This window comes from Schistocerca serialis, chromosome 1 (assembly GCF_023864345.2).
Source record: "Schistocerca serialis cubense isolate TAMUIC-IGC-003099 chromosome 1, iqSchSeri2.2, whole genome shotgun sequence".
NCBI lineage: Eukaryota > Metazoa > Arthropoda > Insecta > Orthoptera > Acrididae > Schistocerca > Schistocerca serialis.
Genome location: NC_064638.1, coordinates 931,303,786 through 931,331,184, shown reverse-complemented (window position 1 = coordinate 931,331,184; position 27,399 = coordinate 931,303,786). Strand labels below are relative to the sequence as shown.

At 40.3% G+C, this 27,399-nt stretch overlaps 1 protein-coding gene across 1 annotated transcript in view; it reads left to right on the top strand.

The window, feature by feature from the left end:
• The window catches only part of LOC126412501 (general transcription factor IIH subunit 4), a 127,605-nt gene that overhangs the window by 48,021 nt on the left and 52,185 nt on the right, over window positions 1-27,399 (top strand). The window contains exon 4 of the mRNA XM_050082128.1: window positions 7,491-7,676. Within this exon, the coding sequence (XP_049938085.1) occupies window positions 7,491-7,676 (186 nt within the window). The remainder of the gene's footprint in view (window positions 1-7,490; window positions 7,677-27,399) is intronic.

The window sequence follows — 27,399 nt, the reverse complement described above, 5'->3', positions numbered from 1 at the left end:
TGTCAGAGGGATCAATCAGAAGATTCAGTTCCCATGGACTACGAGACTGGCAGAAGACTGAATTTTCTCGATATGTTAGTTTTTGGGAAAGAACATGGTGGCTTGGGCCACACAATTTACTGAAAGCCCATGTACACAGTCCGTTACCTACACCGGGATTCAAACCACCACACACAACAAAAATGAGGCATCGTAAAAAACGTTGGCAGATAGAGCTAGGAAAATCTGTGTACCAGAGCTGCTTGATACAGGATTAAAACATATCACCAAATGAATTGCTCAAATATGGTTACTCATTTACTGAGATTAAAAGAGCATTAATACCACTGCCTGGAAACTGTGGAGATCCTCAGGCATCAAAGAAATTGAAAGTTCTCCTGTCTTTCATTAAGGACATTTCTGCCTGCATAGGAAACATTTTGAAAAAGTGGAACATGGCAGTAATCTACAAACCCACCGAAAAGATAAAAGATCACTTAAAATTGGCCATGGATGCTCACCAACCACTGGAAAAAGTAGGAATTCATAGGATTTGGTGTAGTTGCAGGGACTGTACATGAGAACTAGGGGGGGGGGGGGGGGGGGTGAAACATGCTTTGCAGCCAGGAAACCACTACGTTCATTTTGATAGGACTCAAGTACTGGCAGCCACAAGCAGGTACTACGAAAGGTTATACAGAGAGGCCATAGGAATTTCAACAGGAACGAGGAGGGTGTTAAGCTGAATGACATCTGGATTGCAATGCTGAAGATGATGTGTACCAATCATCTGCAGTGGGGTGATAGAAACAGCAGACAACAGAAGTCAACACCAGCCAATTGTGCTCGCGCATTCAAAACATGTAACATCGCGCCACTGCAGAAGGACATAGAAGCAGAATTTTGTAGCAGTCAGTAGCAAGCCTGATTGTGAATTGGGCATGATCCCTCTTGAAAATGTCATCCGCACATGTGGACAAAATGTTGGGTTTTAAGGTGAAATCCATTCAACCACAGCGTAATATCTCAGAACATTTGATTAATTGTAACATTTCCGGCCATGAAAGTATACATTTTACAAGTTGTACCAGCTGTTGGCAGGACATTCCGACTCATGATTGACGAGACAGGCAATGTCTGCATTTGCTAATTGTCAGGTTGTGAGTGCCCAACACTTGGGATTCCATCTCAGAGGTCATGCAGGTACTGGACTTCTCATTTATTCTTCTGTCAGGGATATACCATGAGTACCAGGTATCAAGGGAAACCACTGCCGTCAGAGTCAATTTGTGTGGCCAACAACTTGTTGATGATGGATTTCCCCTCACTCCTTCATTCTAATCATGATTTGATGTGCCACAGTTCAGCAAATTGGTTGTCAATTTAATGCTGGATATCAAATACTGGTAAGCAGCCCTGCCATTCAGAACTACAACCACACTGCGAGGTTCAGATTGTGCTGTTCTTCATGACCACTATATGTCATAATGCATAGAAATTAACACGGGCACAGGAACACCACTGTAGGACACCAAAACGTGGAGAAAGGTTGCCCGAGTTGATAAGTCACCATAAATGTTGGTGTTTACCACCAGAAAGAAGCATTAACAACTGCTTCAAGCTGTACACTACCAACTGTGCACTATTCAGGACCATGGTGAAGATCTCTTTATGCGTGAGATGTGTACATAGTATGTAAGATAGATCCTGAATAGTCTGTCATCATCTCTCCCCAGCAAATGAACTGTCTGTCCTGACCTGAGCACCCCCACCACCACCACCCTCCTCCCCATTTGCATGCCCCAATCTGCACACCTTCACTAAGCTACTCACCACACTCCATAAGTGAAATTTATCAATATACCGTAGTATTACGCGCAACTGAGGAGGACAGGACCACAAAAGTTGAAGATACTCACCCCTCGTTTGAGAGTAAGAGATTGGTAAACATGGGGGCCCGAACCTTTCATATTACATTCCTATCTTTGCTCCAAGTCTTACCTTAGACTGCCATATATACCTGAATCTCAGCCGCACTTTTTTTCCAGTTTTCAGGATCCAAAAAACTGCCTGCAGCTTATAATCAAATGCAATGCAAATGGAAGTACTGAAAAATGGCACTAGGAGCATGAGCTGCCACAGGCATGCTTTGCAGGCACAAAGATAAATACTAGTGCCCAAACTGCTGCACTAGTAAAGGTATATAAAAAAAAGTTGGAAGACAAAACTACTTTTTTTACTGTTGTATTGTAATATGTCATCCAACAAGGGAAACAGGAATTCAGTATTGCTCATCCTTGAATATAGCAGCCTTTCAGATATTTGTAGCAACAAAAATACACTTCTTTATGTAAATACCAACAGTGTGTAAGCCCTTAGGATTCTTGCATAAGTTGGTAAGCTGTGGCTCATTCTCACTCCACATATTGCATAGACGATTTTTGTGAATTACTTGTGTTAGTGAGCCATAATGGAGTGCATTCATTACAGTGCTAAATTCGAGAAGGAAATTATTTCTTTTGCAGGAAAAAGTGTTAATCATGCTGCATGTTTGCTTAAAGCACCAGCAGAGGTCAGCTTAGTATCACAGTTTTTACAGCACTGCTACTTCACTACAACTCTACTATAAAAGACCAATCAGCGAACCTGTGTTTGTGCTTTACGTTAATATGGCTGAAGCTTCTTCAGTACATCTTTGACATTTTGCTATCAGCGACAAGTGATAGTTCCTAAGAATTGGAAATCACGTACTCTGTTCAATGTAAGAATAATACGAATGTAAACGTTACACTATTTATTCTTCCATGTTAGCTGTTTTCTCATTTAAATCCTGCCCCGCTAATAAATGTGAGTGAGACAACGGCAAACACCAACTAATATACGTACATGTAATGTTTACATTCGTATTATTCTTATGCCGTATAGCAATAGTGTCAGAAATGAAGCACAGTTACTGACTTTTGTAGTGATTTTTAACTCATCTATGACTATAACTTCTGTGCAGAGATGTTATGCCATTTTAAATGTTTTAAAGAATAAATTAATCTACAAAATAGCCTTGCTTAAGCTTGACTGCTAAGCTTACAAATCGAACCCAACTACTGTAGCTGTATCTTCATCCATTCCATCTAATTTGTATCCCGTGTTAGAATGACCCAGCTTTGTTTCGGTTTTGAAGTGCGGCTGGGATTCATATATCCCCTCCCCTTTAATCTTCTTCTTCTCCTCCTCCTCCTCCTCCTCCTCCTTCTTCTTCCTCCTTTTTCTTCCCTCACGTGCTCTCGAATTTTGAGTCTCATTTTTGGGTGAAGCATAGATTCAAGAGTGGCTTCGATTTGGGTAAATAAGGTAACCTGCTCCTCCCTTTGAGTGCCAAGCCAGTGATGGCACCTGTCCTCTGAGCATGCTTGAGCAACCACTGTTGGCTGCAACAATGAAATGTAGTGTTGTAGGAAATAGATATTAGATTAGATTTTGTTTTCGTTCCATAGACCCAAAAAAATGAGATGATTCTCGTGGGTGTGGAACATGTCAGAAAGTATAACATAAAACATACGAATATAATACTTACTACCCTGATCATTTGTCAGGAGATTGTCGAAAAAGGTAAATACTATGCGGTTCACTGGAACAGCTAATATTCACAGAATTAACATGCTCTCAGAGATCTTTTGTTCAACCTTTCATATTGCTGTTGAGGAGAAATAGTCCTTAGCAGGCAACCTCTGAGGAACTTGCTGCATCGTACTTCTATAAGTCTTCCTGTGGGAAGTGGTTCTCTGCTTGGGTGGACAGTATAGATCCCTGACTGTTGGTAAGAACAACATGGTCCTGGGTCTACAAACAAAAAAACATACCCAGCACAATGGGTGCACCTTAAGGGAGTAAAAATATCCAATATCATGATGCTTATATAAGTAGTTCTCCTGATCATGCTTCTTTTGGCGATGCTAAAAAAAACACATCAGATACTACAAAAGGTGTTTATGGTAATAAAATTTGAATAAAGATTGTTCGATGAAGTATCACCATTATTTAAAGTAATGGTTTAGAGTGTGTGACTGGTGCACTTACTATTTGTACACTCCATGAGGACATGCAGTATGTTGGCTTAGTGGAGCTGTACAAATCGAAACTACTCGACCATCATTGAAAGATTTCCCTTGCTCCCAACCGAGGCTGACTTCAACAGAAAGCACTTTTTTCAGCACATCAGCTGCTTTTGTATGTATGAAAGAAGACAAAATACGTGGAGTTAATGTCACATAGAACATAACACAGTGAATAATGGCAACAACAATAGTATCCATGTACACTGTATTATAATCAGCGCTATGGTAGGTAGTGATGGAAAAAAGTGAATATCAATCCAAAATTGTAAACCATCTTGCGACCTTTGGCAGTTCTGCTATTCCCTTCAGCCATTGAGCTGTGTTTCATCCTGGAGTGCAGTTAATAAATTTCTTTAGTGACTAAGAAATGACTGTTCTCACAAAGACAAAATAACTTAATGAAAAAGTAAGAGCCGCATTCAACACTTAAATACAGTTAACATATTGAGTTGTGATGATGGAAATGATGCAGTAGAACTACATGAGGAATGGAAACAGCAGACAGAAGTATATGATGTAATGAAGAAGATTGCTGGCATGCTACAGAAAACTGCTGTGTTTGAATTAATTTTCCAATAGCTATGGCTAAATCCTGGAAGATTTACATGGAGAATAAAATGAGCTCACGGCAAGAGTTCCTGTTCCACATACACCAATTACCTCAACAAAAGTATGGAAATAAATGAGAAGATTTCTGGGAAAGCATGAATGTCTCCACACATTACTACATTAAATAATAATATCTTAGTTTCCAGTCTGGCAATTATAGTACAGACAGTGGTCACACACATCATCCATATCACCAACTCAGCCACCCAAAGTCCGACATTCTGTCTGCACCTTGAAGCTGCAGGGATGAATGGGCTGAATTTTTGTTTTTGAACAGCACAGAGGTGTACTGCCATGCATTCATTATGTGAGATCTGCAATCAGCTCTTCAGCACCCCATGATACCTCTTATTGGAGTAGACATGATTCATTATAGTGTCTTATATCATCTCAGCTTGTTGTTTTAAACAGAATTTGGGTTGATCCCACACTTTTTGCCACTGCCATCTATAGCATTACGTCCACAGTAAGAAGTCCAGCCCAGGGCTCACTATTCGTGCATGATCTCTCAATTCTCTTTTCCTCATCCAGCCTCTTCTCGACAGTACATAAAGTTCAGCTGACTCTTACGAGGTTGAAACAACAGGCAAAAACAAAGAGAGAGAGAGAGATATTTGAAATGTTCACCAGAAAACATCATTTGTGTAGATTTCAATCGTGCACATCATCTTTTTAACTAACCTGAAATGCACATGAATTTTAAATTTAAGCAGCTCAGTTATATTTTAATAATAAATTGACAAGACTGCCACATCTTGTGAGTTAAGTCAGATTAACAACCTGAAGTGCATTAACAAACAAGTCTGGGGAAATGACATTTCTAGACTCTTGCAGTTTTACAAGAAATTTTTTAGGTTCCAACTTTAATAAGTTTGCACTTTTTTTCCACCTGATATCCAGAACCACCACACTTAACAAGACAGCTCCTTCTCGTGGAGAGACATACTCTGGAGGTCTTGTCATTTCTGGTATTGTTAACATACAATAAAGTTACAAATCACTTTCAGAGCAGATATGTAGTAACTGGCATAACACACACACACACACACACACACACACACACACACACACACACACACACACAAAACATTTGTGATTCAACTGCAAGAATGCCTTGTGGGGTTAGAATTTGTAGACATTAAGATTATGAATCAGGTTTGGAACAGATGGCCACTATAGTTAACTGAAAGTCTCAATCTAATTTTAAAATGATAAAGTGCAAGAAACTTGACTACTTGTCATAATGTGTAGCTATGTCTTAAATGAACACAATGATTTAATTATTTGTATACTAATGGGTCAAACCATGTGTATAATCTCAACTGATTTGCTATTCATCCTTTCAAGCTTCCAAAGTTCCCTATAACATGTATAGTGTATATGATGTGGAAAGGTAAACTTCCCTAAAGACAACCGAGCGAGGTGGCACAGTGGTTAGCACACTGGACTCGCATTCGGGAGGACGACGGTTCAATCCCATCTCCGGTCAACCTGATTTAGGTTTTCCGTGATTTCCCTAAATCGCTTCAGGCAAATGCCGGGATGGTTCCTTTGAAAGGGCACGGCCGATTTCCTTCCCCATCCTTCCCTCACCCGAGCTTGCGCTCCGTCTCTAATGACCTCGCTGTCGACAGGACGTTAAACACTAATCTCCTCCTCCTCCCTAAAGACACTTGAGGGGATGAGAAATCACCCTATCAGGAAATTCTTCATCTGCTCAGAATCCTTCAGTGCTCTACAGTTAATAGTGAAAACATACACAAGGATGCGAATGAGCGAGGATGTTAATGACAAACTCTTGCACATTCAGAACTAAGGGAAATAAATATCTGTTGCTTGTTGCCAGGGTGTTAGTGAATTGGAGCAAAGATATAATGGCCACAGCAACCAAAGATGTCCATAGGGCAGCACAGTGCAATCTTTTCTTTTCTTTTCTTTCTTTCCTCTCTCTCTCTCTCTCTCTCTCTCTCTCTCTCTTTTTTCCTATGAATTTGACTTATTAACATATGTTTTAACATGCAGTTGAAGCTATGTAACGCCAAAATTTCAAATAATAGTTGTCTATCCAATTTTGTGAGCAACCAGCTATGCATTCTTTATTCTTTTTGTAATTTTAACCATTTTGATACTGGACCTTCATGTGTGTAAGGGCGTAGTGAAGATGACTTGATTAGTTGTCCCCCACAAATACAGAGTTCAACTATGCTCTGTTCTCATAGTATTCTACTTTATTTGTGTGCTCATCATCATTTATAACACCTCTCTTGTGTCAGTATTAGCTTCTCAACATTGAAAGGAAATGCTGCAGAGTGATGCCAGTGTTGATGTTTGTGGTGGGAAGGTCAGCTGTCACCGTATATCTGATTTAGAGCAGCAGCTTTCATCAGTCTCCCAATCGTTAACACAATTTTTCCAAAAAGCTGCTAATGTGTCCACAGAATGTCATCATAGTGAGACTGCTTGTGAATAATGAGCTTTTACATTCATTAAATTCATGTAGTTACATTTAGTGTGGGTGCTGATAACTATGTCATTGAAGAGCCTCAATAATAATAATAATAATAATAATAATAATCACCACTGTCGTATCTCAAGGGTCCTTGCCATGAAGCATTGTGTTGTTACCAGGGTAAAAGTAGGTACCATATGCCATGTGATATGTTTCTCTAACTCATTTGCTCAAGAGTATATATCAGCTGTTTCATTGCTTATCATTTGAAATGTCATTGCTTGTTGCAGTATACATATATATTCCTTTTAGAGTATTTTCAAACAGTTTTTCACTTTCAGAGGTCGGCCATGGAGCATGTCTTCAACATTGGAGGCTGATAGCAAACCACGAGACATTCCGTACCTGGATAGTTATGCAAATGAACGATGGGAATGTGTCCTACACTACATGGTGGGATCACAACAACAGGAAGGGATTTCTGCTGATGCTGTGCGCATTCTTTTGCATGCTGGTCTGATGAAGAGGTATACTTACTCAGTAATAGTGCCTGCTCCATAAATTTTATAAGCATTTTTCTATTCACAGCTAAGTATCTCACAATAAAATAAACCATATACGAGGGCTATCCACAAAGTGCATTACGTTTTGGAATTAAAAATAAATAAAGTATTGGAAATTTTTGTGTTATATACAGATGAAAGCCACACTTAAATACTACTTTTCTACATAGTTGCCATTTAAATTAAAGCACTTATCGTAGCGATGGACAAGCTTGGAAATTCCTTCGTCGTAAAATTCGGCCGCCTGCGCCTTCAACTACGTGGTTACCTCTTCTTGAAGCTGTGCGTCGTCATCAAAACGCTGCATAGCCAACCACTTCTTCATTGCTGGGAATAAGTGGAAGTCGCTCGGTGCCAGGTCGGGACTGTACGGCAGATGAGGAAACAACTTCCACTTAAAAGATTCGAGAACTTCACGAGTGGCATTTGCCGCGTGGGCCCGGGCGTTGTCGTGAATCAACAAGATCTTTGAGCCCAACTTTCCCTTGCGATTGTTTTGTATTGCTCTTCTGAGGTTGTGCAGAGTTTACCTTTGGGAGTTTATTGTAGTGCCTCTTTCCAGGAAATCCACAAAAATCACACCTTTTCTGTCCCAAAAGAGGTAACCACGTGGTTGAAGGCGCAGGCGGCCGAATTTTACGACGAAGGAATTTCCAAGCTCGTCCATCGCTACGATAAGTGCCTTAATTTAAATGGCAACTATGTAGAAAAGTAGTATTTAAGTGTGGCTTTCATCTGTATATAATAAAAAAAAATTTCCAATACTTTATTTATTTTTAATTCCAAAACGTAATGTACTTTGTGGATAGCCCTCGTATTACATGTACAAACAAGAGTCCACCAAAGCACTGCTAAAGTTCATCTTTATAAATCAACATACTCTAACTGATTTGTGGGCTGTTGTTGAGCATAGTAAACCTGAGATAACGTTCAAATTAAGTAAAAGCCCAGTTGTGGGGCTAGCCATTTCTGGCGCAAATTTGCATGTTTAGACAGTTCAGTCTCCAAATTGCTGTGTGAGTGGGCATGGTGTCACAGTTTGTTTTTCTACTATAGATCGTACACTCACATCCAGTGAATTCTTCTGCATTTTATGCCTGCACTGGCACACATAATGTTTTTGGGATTAAAAAATAAAAAAGAAAAGCTGCACTAATTGTGTCAGTAGGATACAAAATAAAGTCAAGTTCCAGGTCTGACTGACTACCAAATGAGCAAAAATCATCAGTTCTGAAATATTGCCACTTTTAAGTACAAATTTATGTCACCATGTCTGTACTAGGTTGCAGCGTTCAGCTTAATGCATGAAACCGAACAAAGTCTGAACTACCAAAGATAGGTCACCATGTGTGGGATCGACTTTTTGAAACCATCTACACTGTGGTGTACGTTAGGTTCCTAGGTACCACACCGTGAAGTCATTAACTAAAGTGGGCCGTCATTAGTGAGTAGTCATCAAAAAAGGATTTTGTGTGTTGCATGGCAGCATTATAATTCGCAGGTTTGTTGTAAGTGGCAGCATAGCGCAGTGGCTAAGGTACATAACTGACGACTGGAAGATGGTGGATTTGAACCCTGTCACATGCATTTTAAATCTTTGTTGATGTGACTTTCATCATTATTTTTGTTCTGTTAGTTGATTCAAATTTTTATTTTTGCCAACAGTTCTTTTTTCTGTTTGGATTCTTTTGCCCATGTGATTTCAATTATTTTTGTGTGTTTAATTCAATTTAATTTCTTCTACTTTCATCATTTTTTATTTTTGTGTGCGGTGTTGCAATCAGTATTTCATTTTATGACATAATCTCTACTGCTTCAGTCACTTTCTCCTAATATTTAATTAGTGCAATGCGTTATGGCAGTATGCTTTCATCATCAGGTGCATTCCAGTTACATGTACAGTACATTAATCTGAAGTGTGATTAGATGCATATGTTGTGTGTGCCAGCGGTGATATGTCTTGAAATATAATCCTGTATCCGAAGGTATGTAGAAATACTGTCCTGTACAGAAAGACACATACATACATAGGAATACATTACTATACAGAAAGATACAGACATATATGTCTTTCCGTACAAGACTGTAGTTAGACACACCACCTCGCTGGTACACACAACAAATGAACCTAATCACATGTCAGATTAATGTAATGTACATGTAACTGGAATGCATCTGATGATGGCAGCACACTGCCAGAATATATCATGCTCAGTAAATATTAGCAAAAAGTGACTGAAGCAGTAGAAATTATTTCATAAATTTACAACACAGTAGCAATCCTCAAAACATCCCATATAACATGGATAAATTTAAAACAGTATTTCTGTTTCTCATTTTACTTGAATTTCATTTTATCTATAATCCCACCTCTCGTTTAAAACTTCATCTGCATTATTTTTGTCCATAGTGCAGCAAGAATTCGTTTGTGTGTTTTCAGTTGCCTGAGACTGCAGTCGTGTTTGTGTGTGTGTGTGTGTGTGTGTGTGTGTGTGTGTGTGTTTGTTTGTTTGTTGTTGTTGTTGTTGTTGTCGTTGTTGATGAAGCCAAGTGGCCGAAAGCTTTAATTTAGTTGTGGAAGTCTTTTTGTTGTGCCTATCTGTGACTCAGCATTTCCACTATATGGTGAGTAGCAACTTTCCCTCTCGTAATATTGTTACATTCCATCCTGGGTTTGCCATTGTTTAAGAATTTGTTTTAAATGTTTATGACGATAATTTTTTGTAACTATTGCACAACCAGTAGAGATACTGGTGTATAGTTTGCCTATTGTTTTTTGATCGATAGATAGGTGTTTTTGAACAATTCAGTATTACGACAGATAAACAAAAATAATTAAAATCACATGGACCAAGATTCCAAATGAAAAAGGAATGATAGGAGGAAAAGAGGAGAGGAAGTAAAACTATTTATATGATGATTAAAGTGACACAGAAAATTATTAGCAATAAAAAAATTGTATTTGAACAAAGAAGATAGTAACTGTTCTCGAAAGAACAGATTACTGTTGTTGACCGTGCAGCTTTTCCCTGGAATAAATGATGGCTAACTGAAACCCTCAGCTGCTGACAGGTGTTGTTGATATACCTCGATGGGGACAGCTGAAAATGTGTGCCCCAACCGGGACTTGAACCCGGGATTTCCTGCTTACATGGCAGATGCTCTATCCATCTGAGCTACCGAGGACACAGACGAATAGTGCGACTGCAGGGACTTATCCCTTGCACACTTCTCGTGAGACCCACATTCTCAACTGTCCACGATCTACATACGTAATGTACCTAATAGATATTTGCCCATCCACTCATTACTCGCACACACTAAGGTGATGGTTCCCGTAAGAGTTCGGGCAATCTGTGCGCATTCGCACAGACGAAGGTCAATGGCTGGGTAGCATTTAATTATATATATGAAGATAGTAACTGTTCTCAGAAGAACAGATACCATTGATGATTAATTATCATGTGTTTGAACAAATTAATTAAGTTAAATTTAATGATTATTTCTATAAAGAGAAAAACATAAAAATTTGAAGCATTAAATGTGGTTTGAACCCACCACCTCATGCCAGTCATGTACCTCAAACACAACACTCCGCCATCACTCGATCTGGTGCAACACACAAAATTCATTTTTCTTGATTACTCACAAACAAAAGCACACTTAGGTGAATGGCTTCAGAGTGTGATACCTGGGAACGTGACCTACACCACAATATAGATTGTTCCAACAAGTCAGTGCACCTCCTGGGGACTCCTGCTTGTAAGTCATTCAGTCTTACGGCACAGTCACTCACTAGCAGTCAGTTTAAGATTTTCGCCCTGATCTGGTACTGAAAATACACACACATTTCTTAATGGTTCCACTGCTCGCTCTATGCTTTGCAAATGTTCAGTCTGTACTTCGAAAATTCTTAGTTATGACAGCGCAGCACATCAGGTGAAATTTTGTATTTTTGAAACAGTCAGAGTTTACACAAAAAATGCGCAATTTACATAATTGTCATTTATGTTTGTCCTTAAAACATTTTAAGATACTCTACGGCATGCTAAGTTTCATGATTAGTTAGAATTAATATACCCGTAAAGAGGTCAGTGTAACACATCTGATCCTCATAAGAACTAAGTAATGACTCCTTTCAATTCCCGGTCGCAGTCCTGCTCCCAGTTCTAAACTACCGAAAGTCACTCTCTTCTGATAGTCGTAATCCCAATTTAACCAATCAGTCTTTGATATTGATCTGCACCACTTAATATTTTGTCACCTTAAACCAATCCAGTTCCAAGATTGCTTTTAACAAAATTTATAAGTAATATGTCTTAGAAAAAGCAGTAAAAACAGTTTAATGTGTTCTTTAAATATCTGAACTGTTGAATTGTGTTTTAAGATTCAACAGTAACTTAAACTGGCTTCTTTGTATTCTACAATTTCCGCTAGTATGTGACTCATACAGGCAATACATAACCAGATTCTCACACTCTTGTATGGTCCATTACTTATAATTACAAAGAGTCCTATGTCAAGTACATGCCACATTTATTCAAGAAAGGGAACAAATGAAACTGGCAATGTATAACAGAAATAGTGTCAATAAAAAACAAAATTGTTATATGACATTAAGTTGTTTTCCACAAATTTGTTTTTGTATGTTATTGAAAGATTAGATATATTGTCAGTGTTCTTCATTGTCTTTTACCTAATAGGTATTAACTCATCATGAAGTTACTTTATCATGAAATTTCTAAATCTGTGTTTTATGTAATTTAGTGTATCTCAAAAAGTACCATACACATGAATCTGAAATTCTTAGTGTTGTTACAAATACCATTACGAACTGTTGTACAAATTGGTGTGGTACAATTGGTGTAAGGCAAAGGTTTAATTTAATTTGTGATAGTGAATGTAATGTTTCATTACTTGTACAGTAGTGAGACACCTCAATGAAAGCTGCTTGCTAACTCACACAAGAACATCTGTCGCAGTTAAGCTATGACTCATTGCATGTATGAAACTCACTTCCATCTAAATTTATATGGCCGATGTGCATCTCTACATCACACTAAATTACTCTACTCCCACATCCAAATCTTTAACCAATATAGTATATCAAGTAATGCCCTGAATGTTGCCCATTTTGATGGTATAGGGCTCCAGAAGTCAGTGGCAACTGATAGAGTTCAGGCAGCATAGATGATGTCAACAGGGAAGTTACTTCTGCCTCATTTAAGGAAGGCAAAAAAGAGAAGGGGGGGGGGGGGGGGGGGGAGTTTTGTGCGACTCAGGGCCGCACCCATGTTCTCCACCAAAAATCGGGGAGAGTGAAGAGGTCTGAGTGGAGACTGTGACTCCACCACCTTTATGGTTTCATCCTTAAGTTGGCCCTCTATGGCTATACCTGGATTAGAATAATAAAGTTATTTACTGTTAATTGTTTACGGGACAGCTACTGTAGCAACAACCAGTCAGAAAATTATCCTGGTCACACCTTCCTTACTGTTCACCGTTGTCGTATCGCTCTGCTATCTCAGCTGCCAATTGCCTTAGACAGTTGCCAATATAGATTGTACTCAGTAATGGAACAATTATTTCATTTTCACTGTTTCTATCTGCAGTTAATGTAACAACTGTGTTTCATTTTTGTTGTTTACATTGTTTCTCTACGCATTGTGATTATTTTACATGACAGAAGCCGTAAACTAGTAACAAAAATGAGCAGAAAGTGACTACACTATTGCCACCCTCCTAATCAAGTAATGTACAGCACATTAACTGGCAGCATGTGAAAGTATCCAATGTGGAAACACCCACTGTAGCTGCCACACTGTTTTGTCTTAGCAGACAAACATGAATGGACAACATCACCCTCTCCCATGCTCAACTGTAGTTTTGATCAAGTTACAGTTCTGATAGTCGTTGATGCTATGGGGGGTTTAGAGTTGTGTGGACGGAGATGGAGGGGGTTGGAAATGTAGGCTGAGGCCAGAGAGGATGGATTTGGTCCTACACCAGTGGGCAGAAATGGGGATGGGACCATGGATTTACAGGTTTTGCCCAGGCCAGTCCAGTTGGTTCCTCTCTATCTTGTGTCACAATCTGTCCTGACTTGTGTAGCTGGGTTTGCATGATCACAACTTCAGACAATTGATGCCATTTGTGCACATAATCAACTTCTGGGGTTCCAGCTAAATGCGTGTTTTCACTCCGAGAAGCCTATCCAATTATAGGGGACCAAGTGCGATATCTGGGCATAATGAGCAAAGTACAGTAGGTCACACAGTAAGTGTGGCCTGCACCTATGCAATAGTTAGACAGACTTTTGCAGTTGACTGTGTGGATCATCTGTTGCAGGGAATTGGGTCAGCACTTTTGTCAGAACATGTCACTTTACAGATCTTACTTATGAATGTCATTGATCTCCATAGTTATTTATGTAAGTGAGAAGTGGTCAGACACTTGATGCCAGCACATTGGTGGAATCACAAAAACTTGAATGCAGTATATTAGGGGGCATTTTCAGAGGGGATTACTTGTGGCACTTTCCTCTATTGTGAATATGTTGGACAAGACTTGTATCATTGGATGGACTATCATGGTTGACACGCACACATTAAGTTATTGTGTCCACTACTATTAGCCATGTTGTCCTGTTCAATGTTACGGTAGAATCAGTACGCACTTATTCCCACAGTTGTTTTAGTTTCACCCATGGTGGAAGACGTTGCATAGTGGACAATTGGTTTCCTGTACATAGAAGCCTGGATAGTTCATTCTATTTTAACATCAATCTCTGGCCAGTGGACATGACACTGTGCCATTGCCTTCATTCTGTTTGTCCCCAGTGTGAAGAATTTAGAACCAGATGATGCAGGACCAGAGCACCGCAGAAATATTCACGCTGTGGTGTGCATCTTCTGAGCAGTAATATGGAATCACCATTCATCTTAAAATTGTGCCTTAAAGAGGAATGAATGTTACATCTGGAACTGTGCCTTTAGGTATGTGATGTGGTCACATCTGCTGGAATGATGACAATCTCTGTGGAGAATATAGTCCAGTGGCCAGGCTTTAATTAAAAACTATTCTAGGTTGTGCCTCTTGTCCTTGATTACAGAACAGAGCAACTGCTGTCTGTTGAAGTCAGCATCTGGTCAGGTTGGAAGTCAGGGCAAAATGGGCAATCACGAGCTTTTGATATGTTAGCAACTTAAATTCTGTGCCATACATAAAGGAAATGCTGGATTTTTTAAAAGTGTCTATTATTGCCAGGGTCTTCTTTTCAATTTGTAAGTAATTGTTTTGTGCATGTGACAGTGTTTTTGACGGGAACACTGTTGGCTGTTCCATTCAGTTTGCATTTCTATACAATAGATCTGCACCAGTGTTTTACTGTCATGGCTCTGCCATCAATGTCAGGTGTCTTCCTAGTGTAAAAGTTGCTAAGCTAGGAGTTGATTTGAGACATTATTTTAAAGTAAGAAGTACCCTGTGGCATGCATGAGGTTACACATAGTTGAAGCCCTATTTTCATAGGTGATCTAGAGGATAAGATATATACTTTCGGTATCAGTTTCCCACAATTAACTTATTTTAGTTCTTACAGATATTTTGAAGCCAGTAGTTTACGTATGGCGCCAACGTAAATCATGGGCTTAAGACCATTTTTATTCAAAATATATGCTAAGTATTTAATACTTGGCCTAAAAAAATGACAATCTTCCAACCGACACCACCGTAAGCTATTGACTTGGAGTTTGTTGTTCTTGAGTACTAGACTCTCTGTACAGTAAACAATATCATCTTAGTTGAAATCAAAAACATCCAATGCCATGGCAAATACATCACGATCTGGAGGTAATCAGCTGATGACATCCCTGATGAGCATTTTCACATGGGAGACAGTGACACTCAAAATTACTCTGCTGACTAAAGCACTGGAAATCAGTGAACCGAGCTGTATATGATTGATCGGCGCACTTGTATGTTGTAGCAAAGATGATGGAAAGATAAAAAGTTAATACACACTCACATAAGGAGAGACCTAGTTTATTTTGGAAGTTGCAAGCTTAGCTACCAAAGGCTAAAGCCAAGGTGGTGCATAGCTGTTAATACTTGTGGTCTTCAGAAGTGAGGCTTGTAAAAGTAATAATGCACAGGAAGTTCTGGTTGAGAATAATGAATTATTTAGGAATAAAGAGGCAACTCGCCAAAAGACAGAAGTGCTGCATTGTCAACAGGTACACAAACAAAAGCTACAGAGCCTAGCTTTGCCAGGTTTCAGAATGAAATTCCTTTCTCAAACTGTAGGAGAAAAAACCTCTCTCTCTCTCTCTCTCGCTCGCTCGCTCGCTCGCGCGCACGCACTCGCATACACCTGTCTCCCTACATTGTGCTCATGACCACAATGTAGGGGGACAGGCCTGTGCAAGTGAGTGAGTGAGTGTGTTTGTGTGCATGATTCTCCTACAGTGTGAGAAAGGAATTCCATTCCAAAAGCTAGCAAAACAAAGCTCTGTACCTTTTGTTTGTGAAACTGTCAACAACACAGCAATGCTGCCTTTTGGTAAGTCGTCTCTTGCTTCTAAAAGTAAAATGATGTTAATGCTGTTTTGGGACACAACAGGCATTTTCCTATTCATTTTAAGGGTATACATAGATACTGAACATTGAAAGTTAGTGGAAGTTGCTATAAATTGGTTGCCAGTGTGTAACTAACACCCATACTGCAGTAAACTATACTTGACAGCCTCTGTTTCTTTTGTAAAATCATTTTACTGTGTGATCACAACTTCCTGAATGCTGTTGCTACAACAGAAACTCTTGCCCTTCGACTGAGGATGTTGTCCCAGTTACTCCTGTCTTAGGCCCATATTGACCTATAGTCAATAAAGAGCCTATCACTCTGACCCAACCATCCTGTCAATGCCTCACAGCTCCCCGGCCAAGCCTTGCTGACTTCGCCCACTTCCACATCCTCAAAAACTTCCCCACTTGCTTGAAACACACTATTATTGAAAACCCATCCCAAAGCACTGTTGCCAGCTTTTCTGCTAAAACTCTGATCCCAGCAGAAGTCTTGGTACTTTAGCCCAAAATGTAGGTTCAACCATGTTGGACTTGTAAGTGGCCTTGTTTTCTGCAGTGGAAAAACTTCGTCACCACATGCCCCACTGCCAACAGCCAACGAAAACTGTGCATAGACCCTTGTTTAACACAGTTACAATTCCCTCCAACTGTGATCCTACTCTCATTTCCCCCAGGTAACCTTTCAAGAATTCCTCACTTCTAACCTTGCGTCATCTTCCTTTCCTAAACCCCTTCATAGTGAGTCTTACATTACTCCTACAGAACAAACAGTTATCATAACCTGGAAACCAGTCCTGGCCGTATGATCCTGACCATGGAGAAAGACTCCACCACCATGGTCATGAATCATAGTGACTACATGGCTGAGCCTCCCCCCATGAACCGTGGACCTTGCCTGGTGGGGAGGCTTGCGTGCCTCAGCGATACAGATAGCCGTACCGTAGGTGCTACTACAACAGAGGGGTATCTGTTGAGAAGCCAGACAAACATGTGGTTCCTGAAGAGGGGCAGCAGCCTTTTCAGTAGTTGCAGGGGCAACAGTCTGGATGATTGACTGATCTGGCCTTGTAACACTAACCAAAACGGCCATGCTGTGCTGGTACTGCGAACAGCTGAAAGCTAGGGGAATCTACAGCTGTAATTTTTCTCCAGGGCATGCAGCTTTACTGTATGGTTAAATGTTGATGGCGTCCTCTTGGGTAAAATATTCCGGGGGTAAAATAATCCCCCATTCGGATCTCCAGGCGGGGACTACTCAAGAGGACGTTGTTATCAGGAGAAAGAAAACTGGCATTCTATGGATTGGAGCGTGGAATGTCAGATCCCTCAATCGGGCAGGTAGGTTAGAAAATTTAAAAAGGGAAATGGATAGGTTAAAGTTAGATATAGTGGGAATTAGTGAAGTTCGGTGGCAGGAGGAACCAGACTTTTGGTCAGGTGATTACAGGGTTATAAATACAAAATCAAATAGGGGTAATGCAGGAGCAGGTTTAATAATGAATAAAAAAATAGGAATGCGGGTAAGCTACTACAAACAGCATGTTGTTGTTGTTGTGGTCTTCAATCCTGAGGCCGGCCAGAGTGGCCGTGCGGTTCTAGGTGCTACAGTCTGGAGCCGCGTGACCGCTATGGACGCAGGTTCGAATCCTGCCTCGGGCATGGATGTGTGTGATGTCCTTAGGTTAGTTAGGTTTAAGTAGTTCTAAGTTCTAGGGGACTGCTGACCACAGCAGTTAAGTCCCATAGTGCTCAGAGCCATTTGAACCATTTTTTCAGTCCTGAGACTGGTTTGATGCAGCCATGCTGCCCTCCAATACTAAATTGGTGATCCCTTGATGCCTCAGACCATGTCCTACCAACCGATCGCTTCTTCTAGTCAAGTTGTGCCACAATCTCCTCTTCTCCCCAATCTTGTTCAGTACCTCCTCTTTAATTATGTGATCTACCCATCTAATCTTCAGCGTTCTTCTGCAGCACCACATTTCAAAAGCTTCTATTCTCTTCTTGTCCAAAGTAGTTATCATCCATGTTTCACTTCCGTACATGGCTACACTCCATACAAACACTTTCAGAAACAACTTCCTGATACTTAAATCTATACCGATGTTTACAAATTTCTCTTCTTCAGAAACGCTTTCCTTGCCTTTGCCAGTCTACATTTTATACCCCCTCTACTTCAACCATCATCAGCTATTTTGCTCTCCAAATAGCAAAACTCCTCTACTACTTTAAGTGTCTCATTCCCTAATCCAATTCCCTCAGCATCACCCGGGTTAACTCGACTATATTCCATTATCCTCGTTTTGCTTTTGTTGATGTTCATCTTATATCCTCCTTTCAAGACACTGTCCATTCCGTTCAACTGCTCTTCCAAGTTCTTTGCTGTCTCTAACAGAATTACAACGCCATCAGCGAACCTCAAAGTTTTTATTTCTTCTCCATGGATTTTAATACCTACTCCAAATTTTTCTTTTGTTTCCTTTACTGCTTGCTCAATATACAGTTTGAATAACATGGGAGAGAAGCTACAACCCTGTCTCACTCCCTTCCCAACCACTGCTTCCCTTTCGTGCCCCCTCGACTCTTATAACTGCCATCTGGTTTCTGTACAAATTGTAAATAGCTTTTCGCTCCCTGTATTTTACCCCTGCCACCGTCAGAGTTTGAAAGAGACTATTCCGGTCAACATTGTCAAAAGCTTTCTCTAAGTCTACAAATGCTAGAAACGTAGGTTTGCCTTTTCTTAATATTTCTTCTAAGAGAAGTCGTAGGGTCTGTATTGCCTCACGTGTTCCAACATTTCTATGGAATCCAAACTGATCTTCCCCGAGGTTGGCTTCTACCAGTTTTTCCATTCATCTGCAAAGAATTCGCGTTAGTATTTTGCAGCTGTGACTTATTAAACTGATAGTTCAGTAATTTACACATCTGTCAACAGCTGCTTTCTTTGGGATTGGAATTATTATATTCCTCTTGAAGTCTGAGGGTATTTCGCCTGTCGCATACATTTTGCTCACCAGATGGTAGAGTTTTGTCAGGACTGGCTCTCCCAAGGCTGTCCGTAGTTCTAATGGAATGTTGTCTACTCCTGGAGCCTTGTTTCGACTTAGGTCTTTCAGTGCTCTGTCAGACTCTTCATGCAGTATCATATCTCCCATTTCATCTCCATCTACATCCTCTTCCATTTCCATAATATTGCCCTCAAGTGCATCGCCCTTGTATAGATCCTCTACATACTCCTTCCACCTTTCTGCTTTCCCTTCTTTGCTTAGACCTCGGTTTCCATCTAAGCTCTTGATATTCATGCAAGTGGTTCTCTTTTCTCTAAAGGTCTCTTTAATTTTCCTGTAGGCAGTATCTGTCTTATCCCTAGTGAGATAAGCTTCTACATCCTTACACTTGTTCTCTACCCATGCCTGCTTAGTCATTTTGCACTTCCTGTCGATCTCATTTTTGAGATGTTTGTATTCCTTTTTGCCTGCTTCATTTACTGCATTTTTATATTTTCTCCTTTCATCAATTAAATTCAATATTTCTTCTGTTACCCAAGGATTTCTACTAGCCCTTCTCCTTTTACCTACTTGATCCTCTGCTGCCTTCACTACTTCATCCCTCAAAGCTACCCGCTCTTCTTCTACCGTATTTCTTTCCCTCATTCTTGTCAATCGATCCCCAATGCTCTCCTTGAAACTCTCTACAACCTCTGGTTTAGTCAGTTTATCCTGGTCCCATCTCCTTAAATTCCCACCTGTTTGACAGTTCATAACCAATAGATCGTGGTCAGAGTCCACATCTGCCCCTGGAAATATCTTACAATTTAAAACCTGGTTCCTAAATCTCTGTCTTACCATTATATAATCTGTCTGAAACCTTCCAGTATCTCCAGGCTTGTTCCATGTATACAACCTTCTTTCATGATTCTTGAACCAAGTGTTAGCTATGATTAAGTCATGCTCTGTGCAAAATTATACCAGGCGGCTTCCTCTTTCATTTATTATCCCCAATCCATATTCACCTACTATGTTTCCTTCTCTTCCTTTTCCTACTATCGAATTCCAGTCACCCATGACTATTAAATTTTCATCTCCCTTCACTATTTGCATAATTTCTTTTATCTCATCATACATTTCATCAATTTCTTCGTCATCTGCAGAGCTAGTTGGCATAGAAACTTGTACTACTGTGGTAGGCATGGACTTCGTGTCTATCTTGGCCACAATAATGCATTCACTATGCTGTTTGTAGTAGCTTACCTGCACTCCCATTTTTTTTTAAATTCATTATTAAACCTACTCCTGCATTACCCCTATTTGATTTTGTATTTATAACCTTGTAGTCACCTAACCAAAAGCCTTGTTCCTCCTGCCACCGAACTTCACTAATTCCCACTATATCTATCTTTAACCTATCCATTTCCCTTTTTAAATTTTCTAACCTACCTGCCCGATTAAAGGATCTGGCATTCCACACTCCGATCCGTAGAACGCCAGTTTTCTTTCTCCTGATAACAATGTTCTCCTGAGTAGTCCCCGCTAGGAGATCCGAATGGGGGACTATTTTACCTCCGGAATATTTTACCCAAGAGGAGGCCATCATCATTTAACCATATAGTAAAGCTGCATGCCCTTGGGGAAGAAACAGCATAGTGAATGCATTATTGTGGCCAAGATAGACACGAAGCCCATGCCTACCACAGTAGTACAAGTTTCTATGCCAACTAGCTCTGCAGATGACTAGGAAATTGATGAAATGTATGATGAGATAAAAGAAATTATTCAAATAGTGAATCATCATCATCATCATCATTTAAGACTGATTATGCCTTTCAGCTTTCAGTCTGGAGCATAGTCCCCTTTATAAAATTCCTCCACGATCCCCTATTCCGTGCTAACATTGGTGCCTCTTCTGATGTTAAGCCTATTACTTCAAAATCATTCTTAACCGAATCCAGGTACCTTCTCCTTGGTCTGCCCCGACTCCTCCTACCCTCTACTGCTGAACCCATGAGTCTCTTGGGTAACCTTGCTTCTCCCATGCGTGTAACATGACTCCACCCTCTAAGCCTGTTCGCCCTGACTGCTACATCTATAGAGTTCACTCCCAGTTTTTCTTTGTTTTCCTCATTGTGGACACCCTCCTGCCATTGTTCCCATCTACTAGTACCTGCAATCATCCTAGCTACTTTCATATCCGTTACCTCAACCTTATTGATAAGGTACCCTGAATCCACCCAGCTTTCGCTCCCACACAACAAAGTTGGTCGAAAGATTGAACGGTGCACAGATAACTTAGTCTTGGTACTGACTTCCTTCTTGCAGAGGAGAGTAGATCGTAGCTGAGCATAGTGAAGGGAGACGAAAATTTAATAGTCATGTTGTTGTTGTTGTTGTGGTCTTCAGTCCTGAGACTGGTTTGATGCAGCTCTCCATGCTACTCTATCCTGTGCAAGCTTTTTCATCTCCCAGTACCTACTGCAACCTACATCCTTCTGAATCTGCTTAGTGTATTCATCTCTTGGTCTCCCCCTACGATTTTTACCCTCCACGCTGCCCTCCAATGCTAAATTCGTGATCCCTTGATGCCTCAGGACATGTCCTACCAACCGATCCCTTCTTCTAGTCAAGTTGTGCCACAAACTTCTCTTCTCCCCAATCCTATTCAGTACCTCCTCATTAGTTACGTGATCTACCCACCTTATCTTCAGCATTCTTCTGTAGCACCACATTTCGAAAGCTTCTATTCTCTTCTTGTCCAAACTATTTATCGTCCATGTTTCACTTCCATACATGGCTACACTCCATACAAATACTTTCAGAAATGACTTCCTGACACTTAAATCTATACTCGATGTTAACAAATTTCTCTTCTTCAGAAACGATTTCCTTGCCATTGCCAGCCTACATTTTATGTCCTCTCTACTTCGACCATCATCAGTTATTTTGCTCCCCAAATAGCAAAACTCCTTTACTACTTTAAGTGTCTCATTTCCTAATCTAATTCCCTCAGCATCACCCGATTTAATATGACTACATTCCATTATCCTTGTTTTGCTTTTGTTGATGTTCATCTTATATCCTCCTTTCAAGACACTGTCCATTCCATTCAACTGCTCTTCCAAGTCCTTTGCTGTATCTGACAGAATTACAATGTCATCGGCGAACCTCATAGTTTTTATTTCTTCTCCATGAATTTTAATACCTACTCCGAATTTTTCTTTTGTTTCCTTTACTGCTTGCTCAATATACAGATTGAACAACATCGGGGAGAGGCTACAACCCTGTCTTACTCCCTTCCCAACCAATGCTTCCCTTTCATCTCCCTCGACTCTTATAACTGCCATCTGGTTTCTGTACAAATTGTAAATAGCCTTTCGCTCCCTGTATTTTACCCCTGCCACCTTTAGAATTTGAAAGAGAGTATTCCAGTCAACATTGTCAAAAGCTTTCTCTAAGTCTACAAATGCTAGAAACGTAGGTTTGCCTTTCCTTAATCTTTCTTCTAAGATAAGTCGTAAGGTCAGTATTGCCTCACGTGTTCCAGTGTTTCTACGGAATCCAAACTGATCTTCCCCGAGGTTGGCTTCTACTAGTTTTTCCATTCGTCTGTAAAGAATTCGTGTTAGTATTTTGCAGCTGTGACTTATTAAACTGATAGTTCGGTAATTTTCACATCTGTCAACACCTGCTTTCTTTGGGATTGGAATTATTATATTCTTCTTGAAGTCTGAGGGTATTTCGCCTGTTTCATACATCTTGCTCACCAGATGGTAGAGTTTTGTCAGGACTGGCTCTCCCACGGCCGTCAGTAGTTCCAATGGAATATTGTCTACTCCGGGGGCCTTGTTTCGACTCAGGTCTTTCAGTGCTCTGTCAAACTCTTCACGCAGTATCGTATCTCCCATTTCATCTTCATCTACATCCTCTTCCATTTCCATAATATTGTCCTCAAGTACATCGCCCTTGTATAGACCCTCTATATACTCCTTCCACCTTTCTGCTTTCCCTTCTTTGCTTAGAACTGGGTTTCCATCTGAGCTCTTGATATTCATACAAGTCGTTCTCTTATCTCCAAAGGTCTCTTTAATTTTCCTGTAGGCGGTATCTATCTTACCCCTAGTGAGATAGGCCTCTACATCCTTACATTTGTCCTCTAGCCATCCCTGCTTAGCCATTTTGCACTTCCTGTCGATCTCGTTTTTGAGACGTTTGTATTCCTTTTTGCCTGTTTCACTTACTGCATTTTTATATTTTCTCCTTTCATCAATTAAATTCAATATTTCTTCTGTTACCCAAGGATTTCTACTAGCCCTCGTCTTTTTGCCTACTTGATCCTCTGCTGCCTTCACTACTTCATCCCTCAAAGCTATCCATTCTTCTTCTACTGTATTTATTTCCCCCATTCCTGTCAATTGCTCCCTTATGCTCTCCCTGAATCTTTGTACAACCTCTGGTTCTTTTAGTTTATCCAGGTCCCATCTCCTTAAATTCCCACCTTTTTGCAGTTTCTTCAGTTTTAATCTACAGGTCATAACCAATAGATTGTGGTCAGAGTCCACATCTGCCCCTGGAAATGTCTTACAATTTAAAACCTGGTTCCTAAATCTCTGTCTTACCATTATATAATCTATCTGATACCTTTTAGTATCTCCAGGGTTCTTCCATGTATACAACCTTCTTTCATGATTCTTAAACCAAGTGTTAGTTATGATTATGTTGTGCTCTGTGCAAAATTCTACCAGGCGGCTTCCTCTTTCATTTCTGTCCCCCAATCCATATTCACCTACTATGTTTCCTTCTCTCCCTTTTCCTACACTCGAATTCCAGTCACCCATGACTATTAAATTTTCGTCTCCCTTCACAATCTGAATAATTTCTTTTATTTCATCATACATTTCTTCAATTTCTTCGTCATCTGCAGAGCTAGTTGGCATATAAACTTGTACTACTGTAGTAGGTGTGGGCTTCGTATCTATCTTGGCCACAATAATGCGTTCACTATGCTGTTTGTAGTAGCTTACCCGCATTCCTATTTTCCTATTCATTATTAAACCTACTCCTGCATTACCCCTATTTGATTTTGTGTTTATAACCCTGTAGTCACCTGACCAGAAGTCTTGTTCCTCCTGCCACCGAACTTCACTAATTCCCACTATATCTAACTTCAACCTATCCATTTCCCTTTTTAAATTTTCTAACCTACCTGCCCGATTAAGGGATCTGACATTCCACGCTCCGATCCGTAGAACGCCAGTTTTCTTTCTCCTGATAATGACATCCTCTTGAGTAGTCCCCGCCCGGAGATCCGAATGGGGGACTATTTTACCTCCGGAATATTTTACCCAAGAGGACGCCATCATCATGTAATCATACAGTAAAGCTGCATGCCCTCGGGAAAAATTACGGCTGTAGTTTCCCCTTGCTTTCAGCCGTTCGCAGTACCAGCACAGCAAGGCCGTTTTGGTTATTGTTACAAGGCCAGATCAGTCAATCATCCAGACTGTTGCCCTTGCAACTACTGAAAAGGCTGCTGCCCCTCTTCAGGAACCACACGTTTGTCTGGCCTCTCAACAGATACCCCTCCGTTGTGGTTGCACCTACGGTACGGCTATCTGTATCGCTGAGGCACGCAAGCCTCCCCACCAACGGCAAGGTCCATGGTTCATTGGGGGGAAGTTAATAGTCATGGGTGACTGGAATTCGATAGTAGGAAAAGGAAGAGAAGGAAACATAGTAGGTGAATATGGATTGGGGGTAAGAAATGAAAGAGGAAACCCTCTGGTATAATTTTGCACAGAGCATAACTTAATCATAGCTAACGCTTGGTTCAAGAATCATGAAAGAAGGTTGTATACGTGGAACAAGCCTGGAGATACCAGAAGGTGTGAGATAGAATATATAATGGTAAGACAGAGATTTAGGAACCAGGTTTTAAATTGTAAGATATTTCCAGGGGCAGATGTGGACTCTGACCACAATCTATTGGTTATGAACTGTAGATTAAAACTGAAGATACTGCAAAAAGGTGGGAATTTAAGGAGATGGGACCTGGATAAACTGACTAAACCAGAGATTGTACAGGTTTTTAGGGAGAGCATAATGGAGCAATTGACAGAAATGGGGGAAAGAAATACAGTAGAAGAAGAATGGGTAGCTTTGAGTATAGATTTAAGTATCAGGAAGTCGTTTCTGAAAGTATTTGTATGGAGTGTAGCCATGTATGGAAGTGAAAGGGAACAATTGACAGGAATGGGGGAAAGAAATACAGTAGAAGAAGAATGGGTAGCTCTGAGGGATGAAGTAGTGAAGGCAGCAGAGGATCAAGTAGGGAAAAAGACGAGGGCTAGGAGAAATCCCTGGGTAACAGAAGAAATATCGAATTTAATTGATGAAAGGAGAAAATATAAAAATGCAATGTATGAAGCAGGCAAAAAGGAATACAACCTCTCAAAAATGAGATCGAAAGGAAGTGCAAAATGGCTAAGCAGGTTAGCACACTGGACTCGCTTTCGAGAGGACGACGATTCAATCCCGTGTCCGACCATCCTGATTTAGGTTTTCCATGATTTCCCTAAATTGCTCCAGGCAAATGCCAAGATGATTCCTTTGGAAGGGCACGAGCTACTTCCTTCCCCGTCCTTCCCTAATCTGATGAGATCGATGACATTGCAGTTTGGTCTCTCCCCCCAAACAACCCAACCCAGAGAAAATCATTCCTCGTGTAACAAAGGATAAGGAGGCTAAGCAGGGATGGCCAGAGGACAAATGTAAGGCTGTAGAGGCTTATCTCTCTTGGGGTAAGATAGATACTGCCTACAGGAAAATTAAAGAGATCTTTGGAGAAAAGAGAACCACTTGTATGAATATCAAGAGATCCGATGGGAACCCAGTTTTAAGCAAAGAAGGGAAAGCAGAAAGTTGGAAGAAGTATATAGAGGGTCTATGCAAGGGCTATGTACTTGAGGGCCAATATTATGGAAATGGAAGAGGATGTAGATGAAGATGAAATGGGAGATATGATACTGCATGAAGAGTCTAACAGAGCACTGAAAGACCTAACTCGAAACATGGCCCCGTGAGTAGACAACATTCCATTAGAACTCCTGACAGCCTTGGGAGAGCCAGTCCTGACAAAACTCTACCATCTGGTGAGCAAAATGTATGAGACAGGCGAAATACCCTCAGACTTCAAAAAGAACATAATAATTCCAATCCCAAAGAAAGCAGCTGTTGACAGATGTGAAAATTACTGAACTATCAGTTTAATAAGTCACAGCTGCAAAATACTAACACGAATTCTTTACAGACGAATGGAAAAACTGGTAGAAGCCAACCTTGGGGAAGATCAGTTTGGATTCCGTAGAAATGTTGGAACACGTTAGGCAATACTGACCCTACGACTTATCTTAGAAAATAGATAAGGGAAAGGCAAACCTACATTTCTAGCATTTGTAGACTTAGAGAAAGCTTTTGACAATATTGACTGGAATACTCTCTTTCAAATTCTGAAGGTGGCAGGGGTAAAATACAGGGAGCGAAAGGCTATTTACAATTTGCACAGAAACCAGATGGCTGTTATAAGAGTCGTAGGTCATGAAAGGGATACAGTGGTTGGAAAGGGAGTGAGACAGGGTTGTAGCCTCTCCCTGATGTTATTCAATCTATATATTGAGCAAGCAGTAAAGGAAACAAAAGAAAAATTTGAGGTTCACCGATGACGTTGTAATTCTGTCAGAGACAGCAAAGGACATGGAAGAGCAGTTGAACGGAATGGACAGTGTCTTGAAAGGAGGTTGTAAGATGAACATCAACAAAAGCAAAACGAGGATAATGGAATGTAGTCGAATTAAATCGGGTGATGCTGAGGGAATTAGATTAGGAAATGAGACACTTAAAGTAGTAAATGAGTTTTGCTATTTGCGGAGCAAAATAACTGATGATGGTCGAAGTAGAGAGGATATAAAATGTAGACTTGCAATGGCAAGGAAAGCATTTCTGAAGAAGAGAGATTTGTTAACATCGAGTATAGATTTAAGTGTCAGGAAGTCGTTTCTGAAAGTATTTGTATGGAAGTGAAACGTGGACGATAAATAGTTTGGACAAGAAGA